The 18,343-nt window shown below is 41.2% G+C and overlaps 1 protein-coding gene across 2 annotated transcripts in view; it reads left to right on the forward strand.

The window, feature by feature from the left end:
• Positions 1–18,343, forward strand: part of ITGBL1 (integrin subunit beta like 1) — a 220,713-nt gene that overhangs the window by 100,755 nt on the left and 101,615 nt on the right. For both annotated transcript variants that reach the window (XM_057494564.1, XM_036893712.2), the window contains exon 6: positions 3,667–3,807. In XM_057494564.1, the coding sequence (XP_057350547.1) occupies positions 3,667–3,807 (141 nt within the window). The remainder of the gene's footprint in view (positions 1–3,666; positions 3,808–18,343) is intronic.

The raw sequence follows: 18,343 nt of genomic DNA on the forward strand, positions 1-18,343 counted from the left end.
TTGGTTTCATTGATTTTTGCTATTGTTTTATTCTTCTCAATTTTATTTATTTCTTCTCTGATCTTTATTATGTCCCTCCTTCTGCTGACCTTAGGCCTCATCTGTTCTTCTTTTTCCAATTTCGATAATTGTGACATTAGACCATTCATTTGGGATTGTTCTTCCTTTTTTAAATATGCTTGGATTGCTATATACTTTCCTCTTAAGACTGCTTTTGCTGTGTCCCACAGAAGTTGGGGCTTAGTGTTGTTGTTGTCATTTGTTTCCATATATTGCTGGATCTCCATTTTGATTTGGTCATTGATCCATTGATTATTTAGGAGCGTGTTGTTAAGCCTCCATGTGTTTGTGAGCCTCTTTGCTTTCTTTGTACAGTTTATTTCTAGTTTTATGCCTTTTTGGTCTGAAAAGTTGGTGGGTAGGATTTCAATCTTTTGGAATTTACTGAGGCTCTTTTTGTGTCCTAGTATGTGGTCTATTCTGGAGAATGTTCCATGTGCACTTGAGAAGAATGTATATCCCGCTGCTTTTGGATGTAGAGTTCTATAGATGTGTATTAGGTCCATCTGCTCTACTGTGTTGTTCAGTGCTTCCGTGTCCTTACTTATTTTCTGCCCAGTGGATCTATCCTTTGGGGTGAGTGGTGTGTCGAAGTCTCCTAGAATGAATGCATTGCAGTCTATATCCCCCTTTAGTTCTGTTAGTATTTGTTTCACATATGCTGGTCCTTCTGTGTTGGGTGCATATATATTTAGAATGGTTATATCCTCTTGTTTGACTGAGCCCTTTATCATTATGTAGTGTCCTTCTTTATCTCTTGTTACTTTCTTTGTTTTGAAGTCTATTTTGTCTGATATTAGTACTGCAACCCCTGCTTTCTTCTCACTGTTGTTTGCTTGAAATATGTTTTTCCATCCCTTGACTTTTAGTCTGTACATGTCTTTGGGTTTGAGGTGAGTTTCTTGTAAGCAGCATATAGATGGGTCTTGCTTTTTTATCCATTCTGTTACTCTGTGTCTTTTGATTGGTGCATTCAACCCATTAACATTTAGGGTGACTATTGAAAGATATGTACTTATTGCCATTGCAGGCTTTAAATTCGTGGTTACCAAAGGTTCAAGGTTAGCCTCTTTAATATCTTACTGCCTAACTTAGCTCGCTTATTGAGCTGTTATATACACTGTCTGGAGATTCTTTTCTTCTCTCCCTTCTTGTTCCTCCTCCTCAATTCTTCATATGTTGGGTGTTTTGTGCTGTGCTCCTTCTAGGAGTGCTCCCATCTAGAGCAGTCCCTGTAAGATGTTCTGTAGAGGTGGTTTGTGGAAAGCAAATTCCCTCAGCTTTTGTTTGTCTGGGAATTGTTTAATCCCACCGTCATATTTGAATGATAGTCGTGCTGGATACATTATCCTTGGTTCAAGGCCCTTCTGTTTCATTGTATTAAATATATCATGCCTTTCTCTTCTGGCCTGTAGGGTTTCTGTTGAGAAATCTGACGTTAGCCTGATGGGTTTTCCTTTATAGGTGACCTTTTTCTCTCTAGCTGCCTTTAACACTCTTTCCTTGTCCTTGATCTTTGCCATTTTAATTATTATGTGTCTTGGTGTTGCCCTTCTTGGATCCTTTCTGTTGGGGGTTCTGTGTATTTCCGTGGTCTGTTTGATTACTTCCTCCCCCAGTGTGGGGAAGTTTTCAGCAATTATTTCTTCTAAGATACTTTCCATCTCTTTTCCTCTCTCTTCTTCTTCTGGGACCCCTATAATACGGATATTGTTCCTTTTAGATTGGTCACACAGTTCTCTTAATATTGTTTCATTCCTGGAGATCCTTTTGTCTCTCTCTATGTCAGCTTCTATGCGTTCCTGTTCTCTGATTTCAATTCCATCAATGGCCTCTTGCATTCTATCCATTCTGCTTATAAACCCTTCCAGAGTTTGTTTCATTTCTGCGATCTCCTTTCTGGCATCTGTGATCTCTTTCCGGACTTCATCCCATTTTTCTTGCGAATTTCTCTGCATCTCTGTCAGCATGTTTATGATTCTTATTTTGAATTCTTTGTCAGGGAGACTGGTTAGGTCTGTCTCCTTCTCTGGTGTTGTCTCTGTGATCTTTGTCTGCCTGTAGCTTTGCCTTTTCATGGTGATAGGAATAGTCTGCAGAACTGGGACGAGTGACGGCTGGAAGGACTTCCCTTCTTGTTGGTTTGTGGCCCTCCTCTCCTGGGAGAACAGCGACCTCTAGTGGCTTGTGCTGCGCAGTGCGCGCAGACAGGGCTTCTGCTTCCTGCCCGGCTGCTATGGAGTTAATCTCCGCTGTTGCTGTGGGCGTGGCCTGGCTCGGGCAGCTGCTCCAAAATGGTGGAGTCGCGTTGGAGCAGGAGCTGCTGGGAGGCTATTTGTCTCCGTAAGGGGCCTCCCTGCTCCCTGCAGCCCAGGGGTTAGGGTGCCCAGAGATCCCGGATTCCCTACCTCTGGATTAAGTGGCCCGCCCTGCCCCTTTAAGACTTCCAAAAAGCACCCGCCAAAACAAAACAACGACCACAAAAAAAAACAAGAAAAAAAATTTTTTTAATTAAAAAAAAAAAATTTGTTTTAATTAAAAAAAAAAAGGTGGTCGTTTGTTTTTCTTTATTCTCCGGTGCCAGCCTCAGGCCTCTGCTCACCGGTCTTTCTGCCCTGTTTACCTAGTATTGGGGTCCCTGTCCCTTTAAGACTTCCAAAAAGCGCTCGCCAAAACAAAGCAGCAAAAAAGCAAAAAAAAAAAAAAATGGTCGCGCGCTTTTCTTATGCCCTCTGTCGCCCAGCCTCCAGTGCCTGCTCACTGTTCTTGCTGCCCTGTTTTCCTAGTATCGAGGGCCCTGCACTCTGGCCCGGATGGCTGGGGCTGGGTGTTCGGCAGCCCTGGGCTCCGTCTCCCTCCCGCTCTGCCTATTCTTCTCCCGCCGGGAGCTGGGGGTAGGGGCGCTCGACTCCCGCGGGGCCGGGGCTTGTATCTTACCCCCTTCGCGAGGCGCTGGGTTCTCTCAGGTGCGGATGTGGTCTGGATATTGTCCTGTGTCCTCTGGTCTTTATTCTAGGAAGGGTTGTCTTTGTTATATTTTCATAGATATATGTTGTTTTGGGAGGAGATTTCCGCTGCTCTACTCACGCCGCCATCTTCCACCCCTCCTACTGGAGCGTCTTCTTCAGCTTCGGCCTGTGCATCGCCTTCCTGGGGCCCACGCTGCTCGACCTGCGCTGCCAGACGCCCCCCTTCTTCAACCTCTTACAAGAGTTTTCTCCTAGTTTACAAAACATTAAAATCATACTTTTATTGCTTGGTCACTTTCTTTCACCAGCTTCTTTTTTTATCAAATAGATTGTAAACTTCTTGAAGCAAAAGGATTATATCTTATATTAATCATGTTTTACTGTTTTCAAGAGAAACCACTATAGTGCTAACGATACATCCCACAATCCCACATAATCAGAGACTTAGATAATAACTTTTGTTTATTAAAGAAGATCTACTTTAGATGATGTTCTTCCTTTGTGGAATTTTTTCTGAACATGTGTATTTTCCAAATAAAAATAAGCCACAGTTTAAAAAGTAATTTGTAAGGTGCTTTCTTTCATGATTTTTCTTCACCAGAACCATATAAAAGAAAATCCTTTCTCCCCCTCCTAGGGACTTGTGTGTGCGGTGAGTGTTCCTGCCACGACGTCGACCCCACTGGAGACTGGGGAGACATTCATGGGGACACCTGTGAGTGTGATGAGAGGGACTGTCGAGCTGTCTATGACAGATATTCCGATGACTTCTGTTCAGGTACACACTTTCCTGATTCCTACTTTTAAATGAAAATATTCAATTTCGTCTTTTCAGGATTCATTCTGATTCTCGCAGAAACTATAAAAGAACTGGAGGTGCATTCAAAAGCATCTGATATTCACGGCGCTCCTACCAGGAACTTGGAAGACCTTCAGAGAATTTACACAAGAGACGGAAGTCTCACTCCTTAATATCAGTCTAACTCCTCACCCAGGAGAACCATTGTCTCCAGATACCTATCACTCAACCCTGACAATCCCCAACTAGCAGACCAGATGACAACGTGCATGATAGGTACCATTATTGATGTACTCAACTCTGAATAATATGGTTCTCATGACATCTTAGTACATTAATTCTTTGTATAATGTATATACTAAAATGATTCTGTGAATTAGTCTAGGATTCAATATCAATTAGTGGATTAGAAATTGTATTCCATAAATATTTATGGAGCAGATACTATGGCATCCGGGCTTCTGGCTCCAGGCGTGAAGGAGGCAAACATGATCTTTGGCTTCACAGAGCTTGCAATCTAAGTGCAAAGGAAGAAATACCCTGCCTGAATTTCTAATGGTGCAAAGGAAAAAAGAAAGCAGTTAGATTGATCTGAGAACGTGTCATTTAGCAAAAACGGAATGATGGATTTTCAGTGCAGCTGTAGTTGACAATCCAGAAAGCAGAGACATATGCATTTTCATCTTTTTAAGCTTGACTGCTGGATTGGTGTTTGCAGACAGATCGGAAACTCCACTGGTCTCTTGGGAGTTTGCCAGCAAAGGGAGATGGAAGGGCTGCCCTGTTTAATCTCATATTGTAAAGACCTCTGTGGCCCAGCTGAGGGGGGCAGCTGCCACAACTTCCCACTGCACAAGGACTTCGCTTTCCTGATTATCCTTCGTACTCTGGAGGATTTCCTGAATGTTTTGTGAACACCATTCTGTTGAGGGGATGCCCTTCTCAGAGTTTTGTATTATTAGATATTTGTGTTCTTTGTTATCATCATCAATACAGTGGTAATAAAACAGTTGACAATTATTGAGTGGCTCTGCATGTCTAACACTGTGCTAAGCACTTTCCAGATTGTTCCAGATTTTACGCTTCATAAAAATCTATGAGGTAGGGAATATATTTATTTTCATTTTATAATTGGGGAAACTGAGGCTTGGGAAAATTCTGTAACTTGCTGAAGGCCCCATAGCTAAGAGGTAGAATGAAAGTGTTAATGATGTCTAGAATGGAAGAAGTTTAGATTCTTTCTTTCCTCAAATGTTTGTTTAAACTTCAATTTAATATAACAAACGTTTATTGAGCACCAACTATGCTAGAGGCACTGTGAGAGATATTTGATAAGGGCATAAAAATATTTTAAAAATCATGCATTGTACCCCCAAGAAGTGTACCACTTAGCAAAGAAAACTGCCACACAAACATAAAATTTTAATAAACCATGGTATGGGAGGTGAGCATATTCATGAATTTGTTACTTATCTGGCCACAATACTGGGGACACAGCAATGAACGAAACAGATGAAATCCCTCCCGTCATGGAATTACATCCCAGTGTGCCTGGACAGGCAACAGATAAATGAGTAAGCAAAGTGTACGGTAGGCCTGTGCTGTATTTTTCTCATGGGTGCAGGGCTATAGAGTAAAATGAGGAGGGGAGGAACAGCGGGGTGCGGGCTTGTTTGACATTTTGATTCGGGTGATAGGGCTGTGTGTGTGGTGGCGGGTGGCTTCTGCACTGCACGATGTTCTCAGGTCAGTAGCACACACAGGTGTGCCCTAAAGGCAGACTTGCAGGTGAAGAGATGAGGGTTGCATCTCGGGCAGAAGGAATAGAGGCACGTGATCTTTGCAGGGGACTGGAATCAGATTAGTTATTACTGGAATATATAAACAGCCAAAGGTAAAGTTAGTTAGAAACAAGAGCTAGACGTAGTATTTCACTGCAGCAAAGACTGTCCCGGCTGCAGGGGGCGCTAGCGACTGTTCCAGGGGGGAGTGCCACGGTCACAGGTCTCTCGTCTGGTTGTCTGGGTCCTTGTGGGTGCCATTGACCAAAATGGGGAATATAGAGGGACATTGTGAAATTCCTTTCCACACATATTGAGCAAAAAGGACCAGTGAGAACCCAAAGTTGCTATTTTTTTTCAGCCTGTTGAATAAGGTGAGTCTAAAGAATCAGGGCTGAACATGAGCAGTTAGTCACCAGCATGGAGTTGGCAATGAAAACGAATCTGGGGTTCAGGGAATGCCATTTATGGATGGCATTTTAAGATTGTGAGGCGAAGTATGAATTAATACAACTTAAAATAAGAAAATAAAAGATAGTCATTTGGTTATATATAAAAATGATGTTTATGACTTTGATAGAATGCTTTAAAAAAATAGGGTATATTCTTCTTTGTTAAGATCTTGATCCTGATTTTGGAGTGGGGTTGAAAAATGCAAAATGCCTCCATAATAGGGATAATTCAGGGTCATGTGTGCTGATCTGTGTCACAGGAGGGGCCAGGACCATGGGGTGGAGGTGGGCAGTGGCACGCAGTTGACCCTTCAGTCGTATAAGCTCCCAGTCCCTCTTGCCTATAACGTAGGCTTTGAGGCACTACTGCAGATCGGGCAGGTGAAGGTCATTAGGAGCCCCCCATTGGAATCTGAATTGTCCACTTCACCTCCTCCTTTCCTTCTGCCCTGCTCTCTACTCCTCCGTGTCCCCCGAGATTGCAGGGCAAGTGAAGCGATCAGGTGGTTCCCTGCTGTGCGGTCGGTGGGGTTTCTCATGGCAGGAACTTAGGAGAGCGTGCTTAGCCCTTTATATGCCCTCTCCATGCTTTGGATGTAGACAGGAAGGCTGGGGGAAGGGAGAAGGTAAGAGGCTGTGTTCGAATCATAGAACATTAGTCTAATTGTGATTTTTAAAAATCCATTTGTGGAGGTGAACTTCATGTGGCCGGTGCCCCACAGCCATCCGCACTTAAAATGAGGAATTTAGGAAAGAAGAAACTCACTAACAGAGACCTCACTCCTTCTAAGTTGTTTTTCACATCTCATCCCGTTTGTGTTCACACCCAGAGAGGGAGACATTATTATGTACATTTTAACAGGAGAGCAAACAGGTGCAGAAAAATTAAGTAACTTGACAAAGTTCACACTGCCACTGAGTGTCATTTGAAAACACATACGGCCTAAGGACTCATGTAATTTAATTTCCAGGTGATGCAAGTGAAATTCTTCAATTTTACTTTATTTTTGTAAGGAAGATCTGTCCTCTGGGTGTTCAAAATTCTTATAAAACTAAGTTTCTCAGAACATAATTATGATGTGGGGTAGGTGTCAATCTCTGGAGTGTTTCTTTATTCTTAGCTAGATCTATAAATTTCTAAATATTATGTATAGGGAATTATTAGTCTTCACAATTTTCCTAATTGCCAGCCTAACTTGTACCATAGGAAGGGTACATACAGTTGATTATTGAGTGGATTGATGCCTTTGCGTTACGGAGCCCAACTATGTCAGTTTTCTCTAGTGGTTCATGCCGGGCTGGAATGTAATAAGGTTCAGATGAAATGCAGCTTTATTTTTAGCTCCCATTCTTGCCATTCTGAGGGTGTCGTGCTTATTTAAGCCTAAGGGAAATCTCTAAATGGGTTAATTTACATTGACTCTTTCAATGACTTTTTATTTTATTCATTCATTCCCATTCTACCCATTCTTGTATTTAACAATGCACTTAAATGTAAATATTTTGTGTCTATTACATCATGGGTACAGAAGATACAAATATTTTAAAACAGGCTCCCGGCTAAATAAATCAGTTGTATCTATTTCTTCTTTCATTCCTGTCTGTTGTTGACCATCCACATGGTGTGTGTGTGTTTATGGGCATGAATTCATACACACACACACACACACACACACACACACACACTCACTCAAAGATGATACTATCGATAGCATTGCAGCGTGACAAGAATGACCAGGGCCTGACCAGCCATTCTGAAAGTACCAACTGCTATTTGATAGTTGAGTCATATAAGCTTCTCCACTGAATTTACTTCCTGATTCTGAAAGAACTCCTTTATTCCCGATGGCTGCTTCCCACTCTGGTCTATTTCCACAAATCCCATAATTGGAAAAATATGCTGCAGTGTGACCTTAAACTCTCTTTCAGTTTTTCCTTCATGATGAAAATGTAAGGTTAGCCCTGGCTTCAAATTCCATCAGTTTGGAAAATGGAATCATTTGATAGAACTGTATCATATGAGGAAATCTGTCATTGTGGATTCTCAAAGCATTAAGGAAAGAAACTGAAGGAAATGATTAAGTATATTCAGTTTGCATTGTCTTGAAAGGGAAATCAATATATTGCATGGATTTTTAAAAGTAAGTGCTAGTTAGATCTAATTTACTCTCCCCAACTTTTCCTATTGATGATTTTCATATTACTTTGTAAACATCCAATTATAATTCATGAGCATTTTTGATCATTTGAAGGGAAAGAAATATCCTCTGCAACAGAAGGCTGTTTGTCTAGAGTGAATGCGATTTGTCTGGGGCTGCTGTTTCTGAGACAGCTTAACTCAAGGCAATACAATGGTTCCAAAGGAAGAATAAGTCTTGGTGTCAACAGCCTCTCCTGTAATGGCCTGAGAGAGCCTCCAGGGTCCCTACCTGCCCAGCATGGGCATGGTGCCCTGCCCTGTGGTACAGACAGGATTGTGATCCCATTTACACACCAGCACTAAATACCATGTTGTCGTGTGTGTGTGTGTGTGTGTGTGTGTGTGTGTGTGTGTGTGTGTGTGTTTAATGCATGCTCATTGGTCTTTTGAAAGGAATTCTCTAATGTGTATTCTCGTGTTTCCTATCAGGGATAAACAACATTCTGCACCTTTCATCTCTATTTTGTTGATCCTCTGCCTGCACACTTTAAAGGAATACTTGTTAGAAGCAGGGAAATAACACCTGGAGGCCTAATATACATGTACATAAATGTGACACACGTGCAAGGAAGCAGTAAGGTTCAGATCAGTGTGGAAAATTCTTTCTTTTTAGTTCTCTCTCTTTAAAGATGAAGTGAGATGAGACCCAGAAAGGTGAGCTAGTGACGTATGCAGAGGGAAGACACAGATCTCCTAATTTCTCCTTTTATGGCTCTTTCACTACTTATTTACAAAAACCCATGATATAATACATTATAGCAGTCAAAAGATTTTCATGCTAAATAGATCTTGTCATTTCTAAACTCTTTGTATAACAAAACCAAGCATTTTCATCTTAGTCATTTTATCCCTATAAAATGATTGCTTTTCTCCCTTTTTGGTATAACTTTTATGCTGAAGTTGAAAAACTAGTAACTCCAGAGAGAAATTTCAATTTCATTTTATGATTTCCTGTCTTCTCCAAAAGACTTAGTGCCTGTTTCAGAACCCGGTATCATACCTTACATTTTTACATGATTTCCTAACTCCACCAATGAAATAACTAAGGATTTTATAGAAAAGGTATAGTTCCATTTAAAGGGGGATCCATAACATTCTGAAATATATCTTGGCAGCACATAACTTTGAGTTATTGAAAGACGTAGGATATAATTCTCATTTCTGTGAAAGTAACAGTTATATTTCTGTTTTAACTTGTCAATCTCTGTCAATACTATTTTTCATATATTAAACTACAATTATTTAAACCTTTCTCTATTATTTTTTTTTGAGGGCATCTCTCATATTTATTGATCAGATGGTTGTTAACAACAATAAAATTCTGTATAGGGGAGTCAATGCTCAATGCACAATCATTAATCCAGCCCAAGCCTAATTTTCGTCAGTCTCCAATCTTCTGAGGCATAACAAACAAGTTCTTACATGGAGAACAAATTCTTACATAGTGAATAAGTTACATGGTGAACAGTACAAGGGCAGTCATCACAGAAACTTTCTGTTTTGCTCATGCATTATGAACTATAAAATGTTCAAATATGAATACTCATTTGATTTTTATACTTGATTTATATGTGGATACCACATTTCTCTCTTTATTATTATTATTTTTAATAAAATGCTGAAGTGGTAGGTAGATACAAGATAAAGGTAGAAAACATAGTTTAGTGTTGTAAGAGAGCAAATGTAGATGATCAGGTGTGTGCCTGTAGACTATGTGTTAATCCAAGCTAGACCAGGGCAATAAAACATCCACGTATGCAGAAGATTTGTCTCAGAACAGGGGGCATGAGGTTCTAAGCCTCACCTCTGTTGATCCCCAATTTCTCACCTGATGACCACCCTGCGACTGTGCCTGTCTTAGGTTGTTCCTCCCTTGAGGAAACTTACCCGTCTCTGGCTAACCAGTCATCTTCCGGGGCCATACAGGGAAATGTAAAGTTGGTAAGTGAGAGAGAAGCCTTATTGTTTGAAAAGGTTAGCTTTTTACTTCTCTGCATATTTATGCCCTGTGGCTTCTGTGCCCAGCATTTGTCTTGAGGTATCTTTACCACTTGGAAGAATTATGATACTCGGTAAATTTGATATGAGGCACAAATTCTATTTAAGGGTTGTAATTAGGAAGGAAGAAGAAAAGCTATAGAAGTAGCAGGCGGAAGAAAACATGGGAAGATTGATTATTTCTTTGACATATCTTCTTGTAGAGTAACTTCAGCATGTATAGGTTTTAAGCTACTACTTAAATTGCACACACACATTAACATAATAGGAGTATAGTTACATAACCAAAGCATACCTGTAATTACCAGCCATCTCCAGTGAAACCAAGAAAACCAGTTAGGCACCTTAGGCATTTGTGAAAACTTATCTATGATATGGTGGATATTGTCCGACTGAACTTGAACAGTCTGAGAGAAATCAGACAAATTAAAACAACCCATTCCTGGGGACTGTTCACATGCCATATGTTCTTTTAACAGTTAATAGTCTGTAGTTGTAAGATTTTGGAGCGCTACAATTTGCACTTCTCCTAATTCTTGGTTGAGTTCCAACAGTACAGATCCAGTCAAATTTGTTGTTTTACTGTATGCACAGGCCATCTTAGATATCTCCTTCCTCATTCCCATGGCAAGTCCAGGAGCTGGTGGGATGAGTGCATCTACAGCTGTAGCAGTGCATGGATCTTTGTTGGGGTTTTTTGATGATCATCTTCTGTCATGAGTCTTCCAGAGAGTGCTGATGTTGGAAGTTCTTTTTTATATCGTATCTTAGTTCATTTTCGGGGTAGCTCAATTAGGCTTTGATCCTCTGTATAAACACAAACAGACCCTTTGCCTACACTTTTATATGCACTTTATACCCTTGTGTAGAACTCATTGGCGGTCACCACACAGGAACTGCCTTTTTTTTTTGTATCATTAATCTACACTTACATGATGAATATTATGTTTACTAGGCTCTCCCCTATACCAGGTCCCCCCCTATAAACCCCTTTACAGTCACTGTCCATCAGCATAGCAAAATGTTGTAGAATCACTACTTGTCTTCTCTGTGTTGTACAGCCCTCCCCTTTCTCCCACCCCGCTATGGATGCTAATCTTAATACCCCTCTTTTTCTGCCCCCCCTTATCCCTCCCTACCCACCCATCCTCCCCAGTCCCTTTCCCTTTGGTACCTGTTAGTCCATTCTTGAGTTCTGTGATTCTGCTGCTGTTTTGTTCCTTCAGTTTTTCCGTTGTTCTTATATTCCCCAGATGAGTGAAATCATTTGGTATTTCTGTTTCTCCGCTTGGCTTGTTTCACTGAGCATAATACCCTCCAGCTCCATCCATGTTGCTGCAAATGATAGGATTTGCCCTTTTCTTATGGCTGAGTAGTATTCCATTGTGTATATGTACCACATCTTCTTTATCCATTCATCTATCTATGGACATTTAGGTTGCTTCCAATTCTTGGCTATTGTAAATAGTGCTGCGATAAACATAGGGGTGCATTGGTCTTTCTCAAACTTGATTGCTGCATTCTTAGGGTAAATTCCTAGGAGTGCAATTCCTGGGTCAAATGGTAAGTCTGTTTTGAGCATTTTGATGTACCTCCATACTGCTTTCCACAACGGTTGAACTAATTTACATTCCCACCAGCAGTGTAGGAGGGTTCCCCTTTTTCCACAGCCTCGCCAACATTTGTTGTTGTTTGTCTTTTGGATGGCAGCCATCCTTACTGGTGTGAGGTGATACCTCATTGTAGTTTTAATTTGCATTTCTCTGATAATTAGCGATGTGGAGCATCTTTTCATGTGTCTGTTGGCCATCTGTATTTCTTTTTTGGAGAACCGTCTGTTCAGTTCCTCTGCCCATTTTTTAATTGGGTTATTTGTTTTTTGTTTGTTGAGGTGTGTGAGCTCTTTATATATTCTGGACGTCAAGCCTTTATCAGATGTGTCATTTTCAAAGATATTCTCCCATACTGTAGGGTTCCTTTTTGTTCTATTGATGGTGTCTTTTGCTGTACAGAAGCTTTTCAGCTTAATATAGTCCCACTTGTTCATTTTTGCTGTTGTTTTCTTTGCCCGGGGAGATATGTTCAAGAAGAGGTCACTCATGTTTACGTCTAAGAGGTTTGTGCTAATGTTTTCTTCCAAGAGTTTAATGGTTTCGTGACTTACATTCAGGTCTTTGATCCATTTTGAGTTTACTTTTGTATATGGGGTTAGACAATGGTCCAGTTTCATTCTCCTACATGTAGCTGTCCAGTTTTGCCAGCACCATCTGTTGAAGAGACTGTCATTTCGCCATTGTATGTCCATGGCTCCTTTATCAGATATTAATTGACCATATATGTCTGGGTTAATGTCTGGATTGTCTAGTCTGTTCCATTGGTCTGTGGCTCTGTTCTTGTGCCAGTACCAAATTGTCTTGATTACTATGGCTTTATAGTAGAGCTTGAAGTTGGGGAGTGAGATCCCCCCTACTTTATTCTTCTTTCTCAGGATTGCTCTGGCTATTCGGGGTCTTTGGTGGTTCCATATGAATTTTTGAATTATTTGTTCCAGTTTATTGAAGAATGTTGCTGGTAGTTTCATAGGGATTGCATCAAATCTGTATATTGCTTTGGGCAGGATGGCCATTTTGATGATATTAATTCTTCCTAGCCATGAGCATGGGATGCGTTTCCATCTGTTAGTGTCCCCTTTAATTTCTCTTAAGAGTGACTTGTAGTTTTCAGAATATAAGTCTTTCACTTCTTTGGTTAGGTTTATTCCTAGGTATTTAATTTTTTTTGATGCAATTGTGAATGGAGTTGTTTTCCTGATTTCTCTTTCTGTTGGTTCATTGTTAGTGTATAGGAAAGCCACAGATTTCTGTGTATTAATTTTGTATCCTGCAACTTTGCTGTATTCCGATATCAGTTCTAGTAGTTTTGGGGTGGAGTCTTTAGGGTTTTGTATGTACAGTATCATGTCATCTGCAAATAATGACAGTTTAACTTCTTCTTTACCAATCTGGATTCCTTGTATTTCTTTGTTTTGTCTGATTGCCATGGCTAGGACCTCCACTACTATGTTAAATAACAGTGGGGAGAGTGGGCATCCCTGTCTAGTTCCCGATCTCAGAGGAAATGCTTTCAGCTTCTCGCTGTTCAATATAATGTTGGCTGTGGGTTTATCATAGATGGCCTTTGTTATGTTGAGGTACTTGCCCTCTATTCCCATTTTGCTGAGAGTTTTTATCATGAATGGATGTTGAACTTTGTCAAGTGCTTTTTCAGCATCTATGTAGATGATCATGTGGTTTTTGTCTTTCTTTTTGTTGATGTGGTGGATGATGTTGATGGACTTCTGAATGTTGTACCATCCTTGCATCCCTGGGATGAATCCCACTTGGTCATGGTGTATGATCCTTTTGATGTATTTTTGAATTCGGTTTGCTAATATTTTGTTGAGTATTTTTGCATCTACGTTCATCAGGGATATTGGTCTGTAGTTTTCTTTTTTGGTGGGGTCTTTGCCTGGTTTTGGTATTAGAGTGATGTTGGCTTCATAGAATGAGTTTGGGAGTATCCCCTCCTCCTCTATTTTTTGGAAAACTTTAAGGAGAATGGGTATTATGTCTTCCCTGTATGTCTGATAAAATTCTGAGGTAAATCCATCTGACCCAGGGGCTTTGTTCTTTGGTAGTTTTTTGATTACTGCTTCAATTTCGTTGCTGGTAATTGGTCTGTTCAGATTTTCTGTTTCTTTCTGGGTCAGTCTTGGAAGGTTGTATTTTTCTAGGAAGTTGTCCATTTCTCCTAGGTTTCCCAGCTTGTTAGCATATAGGTTTTCATAGTATTCTCTAATAATTCTTTGTATTTCTGTGGGGTCTGTTGTGTTTTTTCCTTTCTCGTTTTTGATACTGTTGATTTGTGTTGACTCTCTTTTCCTCTTAATAAGTCTGGCTAGAGGTTTATCTATTATGTTTATTTTCTCGAAGAACCAGCTCTTGGTTTCATTGATTTTTGCTATTGTTTTCTTCTTCTCAATTTTATTTATTTCTTCTCTGATCTTTATTATGTCCCTCCTTCTGCTGACCTTAGGCCTCATTTGTTCTTCTTTTTCCAATTTCGGTAATTGTGACATTAGACCATTCATTTGGGATTGTTCTTGCTTCTTTAAATATGCTTGGATTGCTATATACTTTCCTCTTAAGACTGCTTTTGCTGTGTCCCACAGAAGTTGGGGCTTAGTGTTGTTGTTGTCATTTGTTTCCATACATTGCTGGATCTCCATTTTGATTTGGTCATTGATCCATTGATTATTTAGGAGCATGTTGTTAAGCCTCCATGTGTTTGTGAGCCTTTTTGCTTTCTTTGTACAGTTTATTTCTAGTTTTATGCCTTTGTGGTATGAAAAATTGGTTGGTAGGATTTCAATCTTTTGGAATTTTCTGAGGCTCTTTTTGTGGCCTCGTATGTGGTCTATTGTGGAGAATGTGCCATGTGCACTTGAGAAGAATGTGTATACTGTTGCTTTTGGATGTAGAGTTCTGTAGATGTCTATTAGGTCCATCTGCTCTACTGTGTTGTTCAGTGCTTCCGTGTCCTTACTTATTTTCTGCCTGGTGGATCTATCCTTTGGGGTGAGTGGTGTGTTGAAGTCTCCTAGAATGAATGCATTGCAGCCTATTTCCCCCTTTAGTTCTGTTAGTATTTGTTTCACATATGCTGGTGCTCCTGTGTTGGGTGCATATATATTTAGAATGGTTATATCCTCTTGTTGGACTGAGCCCTTTATCATTATGTAGTGTCCTTCTTTATCTCTTGTTACTTTCTTTGTTTTGAAGTCTATTTTGTCTGATATTAGTACTGCAACCCCTGCTTTCTTCTCGCTGTTGTTTGCCTGAAATATGTTTTTCCATCCCTTGACTTTTAGTCTGTACATGTCTTTGGGTTTGAGTTGAGTTTCTTGTAAGCAGCATATAGATGGGTCTTGCTTTTTTATCCATTCTATTACTCTGTGTCTTTTGATTAGTGCATTCAGTCCATTAACATTTAGGGTGACTATTGAAAGATAAGTACTTATTGCCATTGCAGGCTTTAAATTCGTGATTACCAAAGGTTCAAGGTTAGCCTCTTTAGTATCTTACTGCCTAACTTAGCTCACTTATTGAGCTGTTACATACACTGTCTGGAGATTCTTTTCTTCTCTCCCTTCTTATTCCTCCTCCTCCATTCTTCATATGTTGGTTGTTTTGTTCTGTGCTCTTTGTAGGAGTGCTCCCATCTAGAGCATCCCTGTAAGATGTCCTGTAGAGGTGGTTTGTGGTAAGCAAATTCCCTCAGCTTTTGTTTGTCTGGGAATTGTTTAATCCCACCATCATATTTGAATGATAGTCGTGCTGGATACAGTATCCTTGGTTCAAGGCCCTTCTGTTTCATTGCATTAAATATATCATGCCATTCTCTTCTGGCCTGTATGGTTTCTGTTGAGAAGTCTGATGTTGTCCTGATGGGTTTTCCTTTATAGGTGATCTTTTTCTCTCTAGCTGCCTTGAAAAGTCTTTCCTTGTCCTTGATCTTTGCCATTTTAATTATTATGTGTCTTGGTGTTGTCCTCCTTGGATCCTTTCTGTTGGGGGTTCTGTGTATTTCCGTGGTCTGTTCGATTATTTCCTCCCCCAGTTTGGGGAAGTTTTCAGCAAGTATTTCTTCTAAGATACTTTCCATCCCTTTTCCTCTCTCTTCTTCTTCTGGTACCCCTATAATACGGATATTGTTCCTTTTGGATTGGTCACACAGTTCTCTTAATATTGTTTCATTCCTGTAGATCCTTTTATCTCTCTTTCTATGCCAGCTTCTATGCGTTCCTGTTCTCTGGTTTCAATTCCATCAATGGCCTCTTGCACCCTATTCATTCTCCTTATAAACCTTTCCAGAATTTGTTTCATTTCTGCGATCTCCTTTCTGGCATCTGTGATCTCCCTCCGGACTTCATCCCATTTCTCTTGCGTATTTCTCTGCATCTCTGTCAGCATGTTTATGATTCTTATTTTGAATTCTTTTTCAGGAAGACTGGTTAGGTCTGTCTCCTTCTCTGGTGTTGTCTCTGTGATCTTTGTCTGCCTGTAGCTTTGCCTTTTCATGGTGATAGGAATAGTCTGCAGAACTGGGACGAGTGACGGCTGGAAGGACTTCCTTTCTTGTTGGTTTGTGGCCCTCCTCTCCTGGGAGAACAGCGGCCTCTAGTGGCTTGTGCTGGGCATCTGCGTGCAGACAGGGCTTCTGCTTCCTGCCCGGCTGCTATGGAGTTAATCTCCGCTGTTGCTGTGGGCGTGGCCTGGCTCGGGCGGCTGCTCCAAAATGGTGGAGTCACGTTGGAGCAGGAGCTGCTGGGAGGCTATTTATCTCCGTAAGGGGCCTCCCTGCTCCCTGCAGCCCAGGGGTTAGGGTGCCCAGAGATCCCCAGATTCCCTATCTCTGTATTAAGTGTCCCACCCTGCCCCTTTAAGACTTCCAAAAAGCACCCGCCAAAACAAAAGAGCAAAAAAAAAAAAAAAAAATTGTCCGCTCACTTTTCTTTTGTTCTCTGGTGCCAGCCTCCGATACCCGCTCGCCAGTCTTGCTGCCTTGTTTCCCTAGTATTGGGGTCCCTATCCCTTTAAGACTTCCAAAAAGTGCTCGCCAAAACAAAACAGAAAAAAAAAAAATGGCCGCTCGCTTTTCTTATGTCTTCCAGTGCCAGGCCTCCGATACCCTCTCAGCATTCTTGCTGCCCTGTTTCCCTAGTATCCAGGGCCCCGCGCACGCACTGTGTCTGCACTCTGGCCCGGATGGCTGGGGCTGGGTGTTCGGCAGTCCTGGGCTCCATCTCCCTCCTGCTCTGCCTGCTCTTCTCCCGCCGGGAGCTGAGGGAAGGGCGCTCGGCTCCCACTGGCCGGGGCTTGTCTCTTACCCCCTTTACGAGGCGCTGGGTTCTCGCAGGTGTGGATGTGGTCTGGATGTTGTTCTGTGTCCTCTGGTCTTTATTCTAGGAAGAGTTGTCTTTGTTATATTTTCATAGATATATGTGGTTTTGGGAGGAGATTTCCGATGCTCTACTCACGCCACCATCTTGGCTCCACCTTCCTTTCTCTATTATTTTTACATTTTCTTCTTCTGTGGTTTTCATTGGGATATTTGATTTAGACACTTCTACTTTCCCAAAACAGTGAAACCTTCAGCAAACATCTCGTGTGCCACTTTCATCATCTAAACTGGTTGCCATGTATTCACTGACTCTCAGAAGTTCATTCATTGTGGATGATTTACAAGGTCAGTCATATCTTAAAAACCCTTCTTTCTTCAGTGTGAACTTCTCCAAATGATGTTGAGTGCCGATGGCCGAGTGTAGGAGACTCCTAAGTGGATGACTGAGGGGAAGGAGTGGCTGCTGTGAACTAGATAATGTTCCCTCACTTTGATACTTTTCTAATTAGAGGCAAAGCCTTGTCCTAAAGCCAGTGGCAACAGTGGCCTGTGTTATCAGTCCACCCCGGTGTGTGAGATGTCAGTTGCAGTGGGTTATTGAGAGGGCTTTGATGGGGTGAAGGCTGAGGCTGAGGCAGAAAGCACAGGAGCTTTGGTACGAGCACACACATGGTGAAAGTGCGGACACATTGTATGTGTTCTTCCCAACTTTGTTTGGAGTTGGTGCTGCCTGGAGGTGAAGCATAAATTTGTAGGTGTCGTCCTTGGGAATGTTCCCGATGCTGCATTAAATGCACAGGAAGTAAGACACCTTAGATAAACAGCAACTTTGAAACAGAGTTTAACAGTTAAAGTACAGTTAATTTGCTGTTTTTTGGAGTGAATGGCTTTGAAATTCTTGGGGACAAGTGGTTTCATCTCAAGGACCATTAGATGAGCCACGGCATACTGGACAGAGCGCAAACATGCTGTCAGTGGTGGACGATGAGTTGGTACTTGGCTTCGTTTCCTCCTCTGATTGTATTAGAGCATAGAAACAGCAAAGGGATAGAGAAACAAAGCTAAGTAACAGCAGAACATTAGTGCTGGAAAGCAAAGAGACTAAGAAGGGAGTGAGGAAATAGTATGATAGGAAACCGGAA

This window comes from Manis pentadactyla, chromosome 17, assembly GCF_030020395.1.
Source record: "Manis pentadactyla isolate mManPen7 chromosome 17, mManPen7.hap1, whole genome shotgun sequence".
NCBI classification, from domain to species: Eukaryota; Metazoa; Chordata; class Mammalia; order Pholidota; family Manidae; genus Manis; species Manis pentadactyla.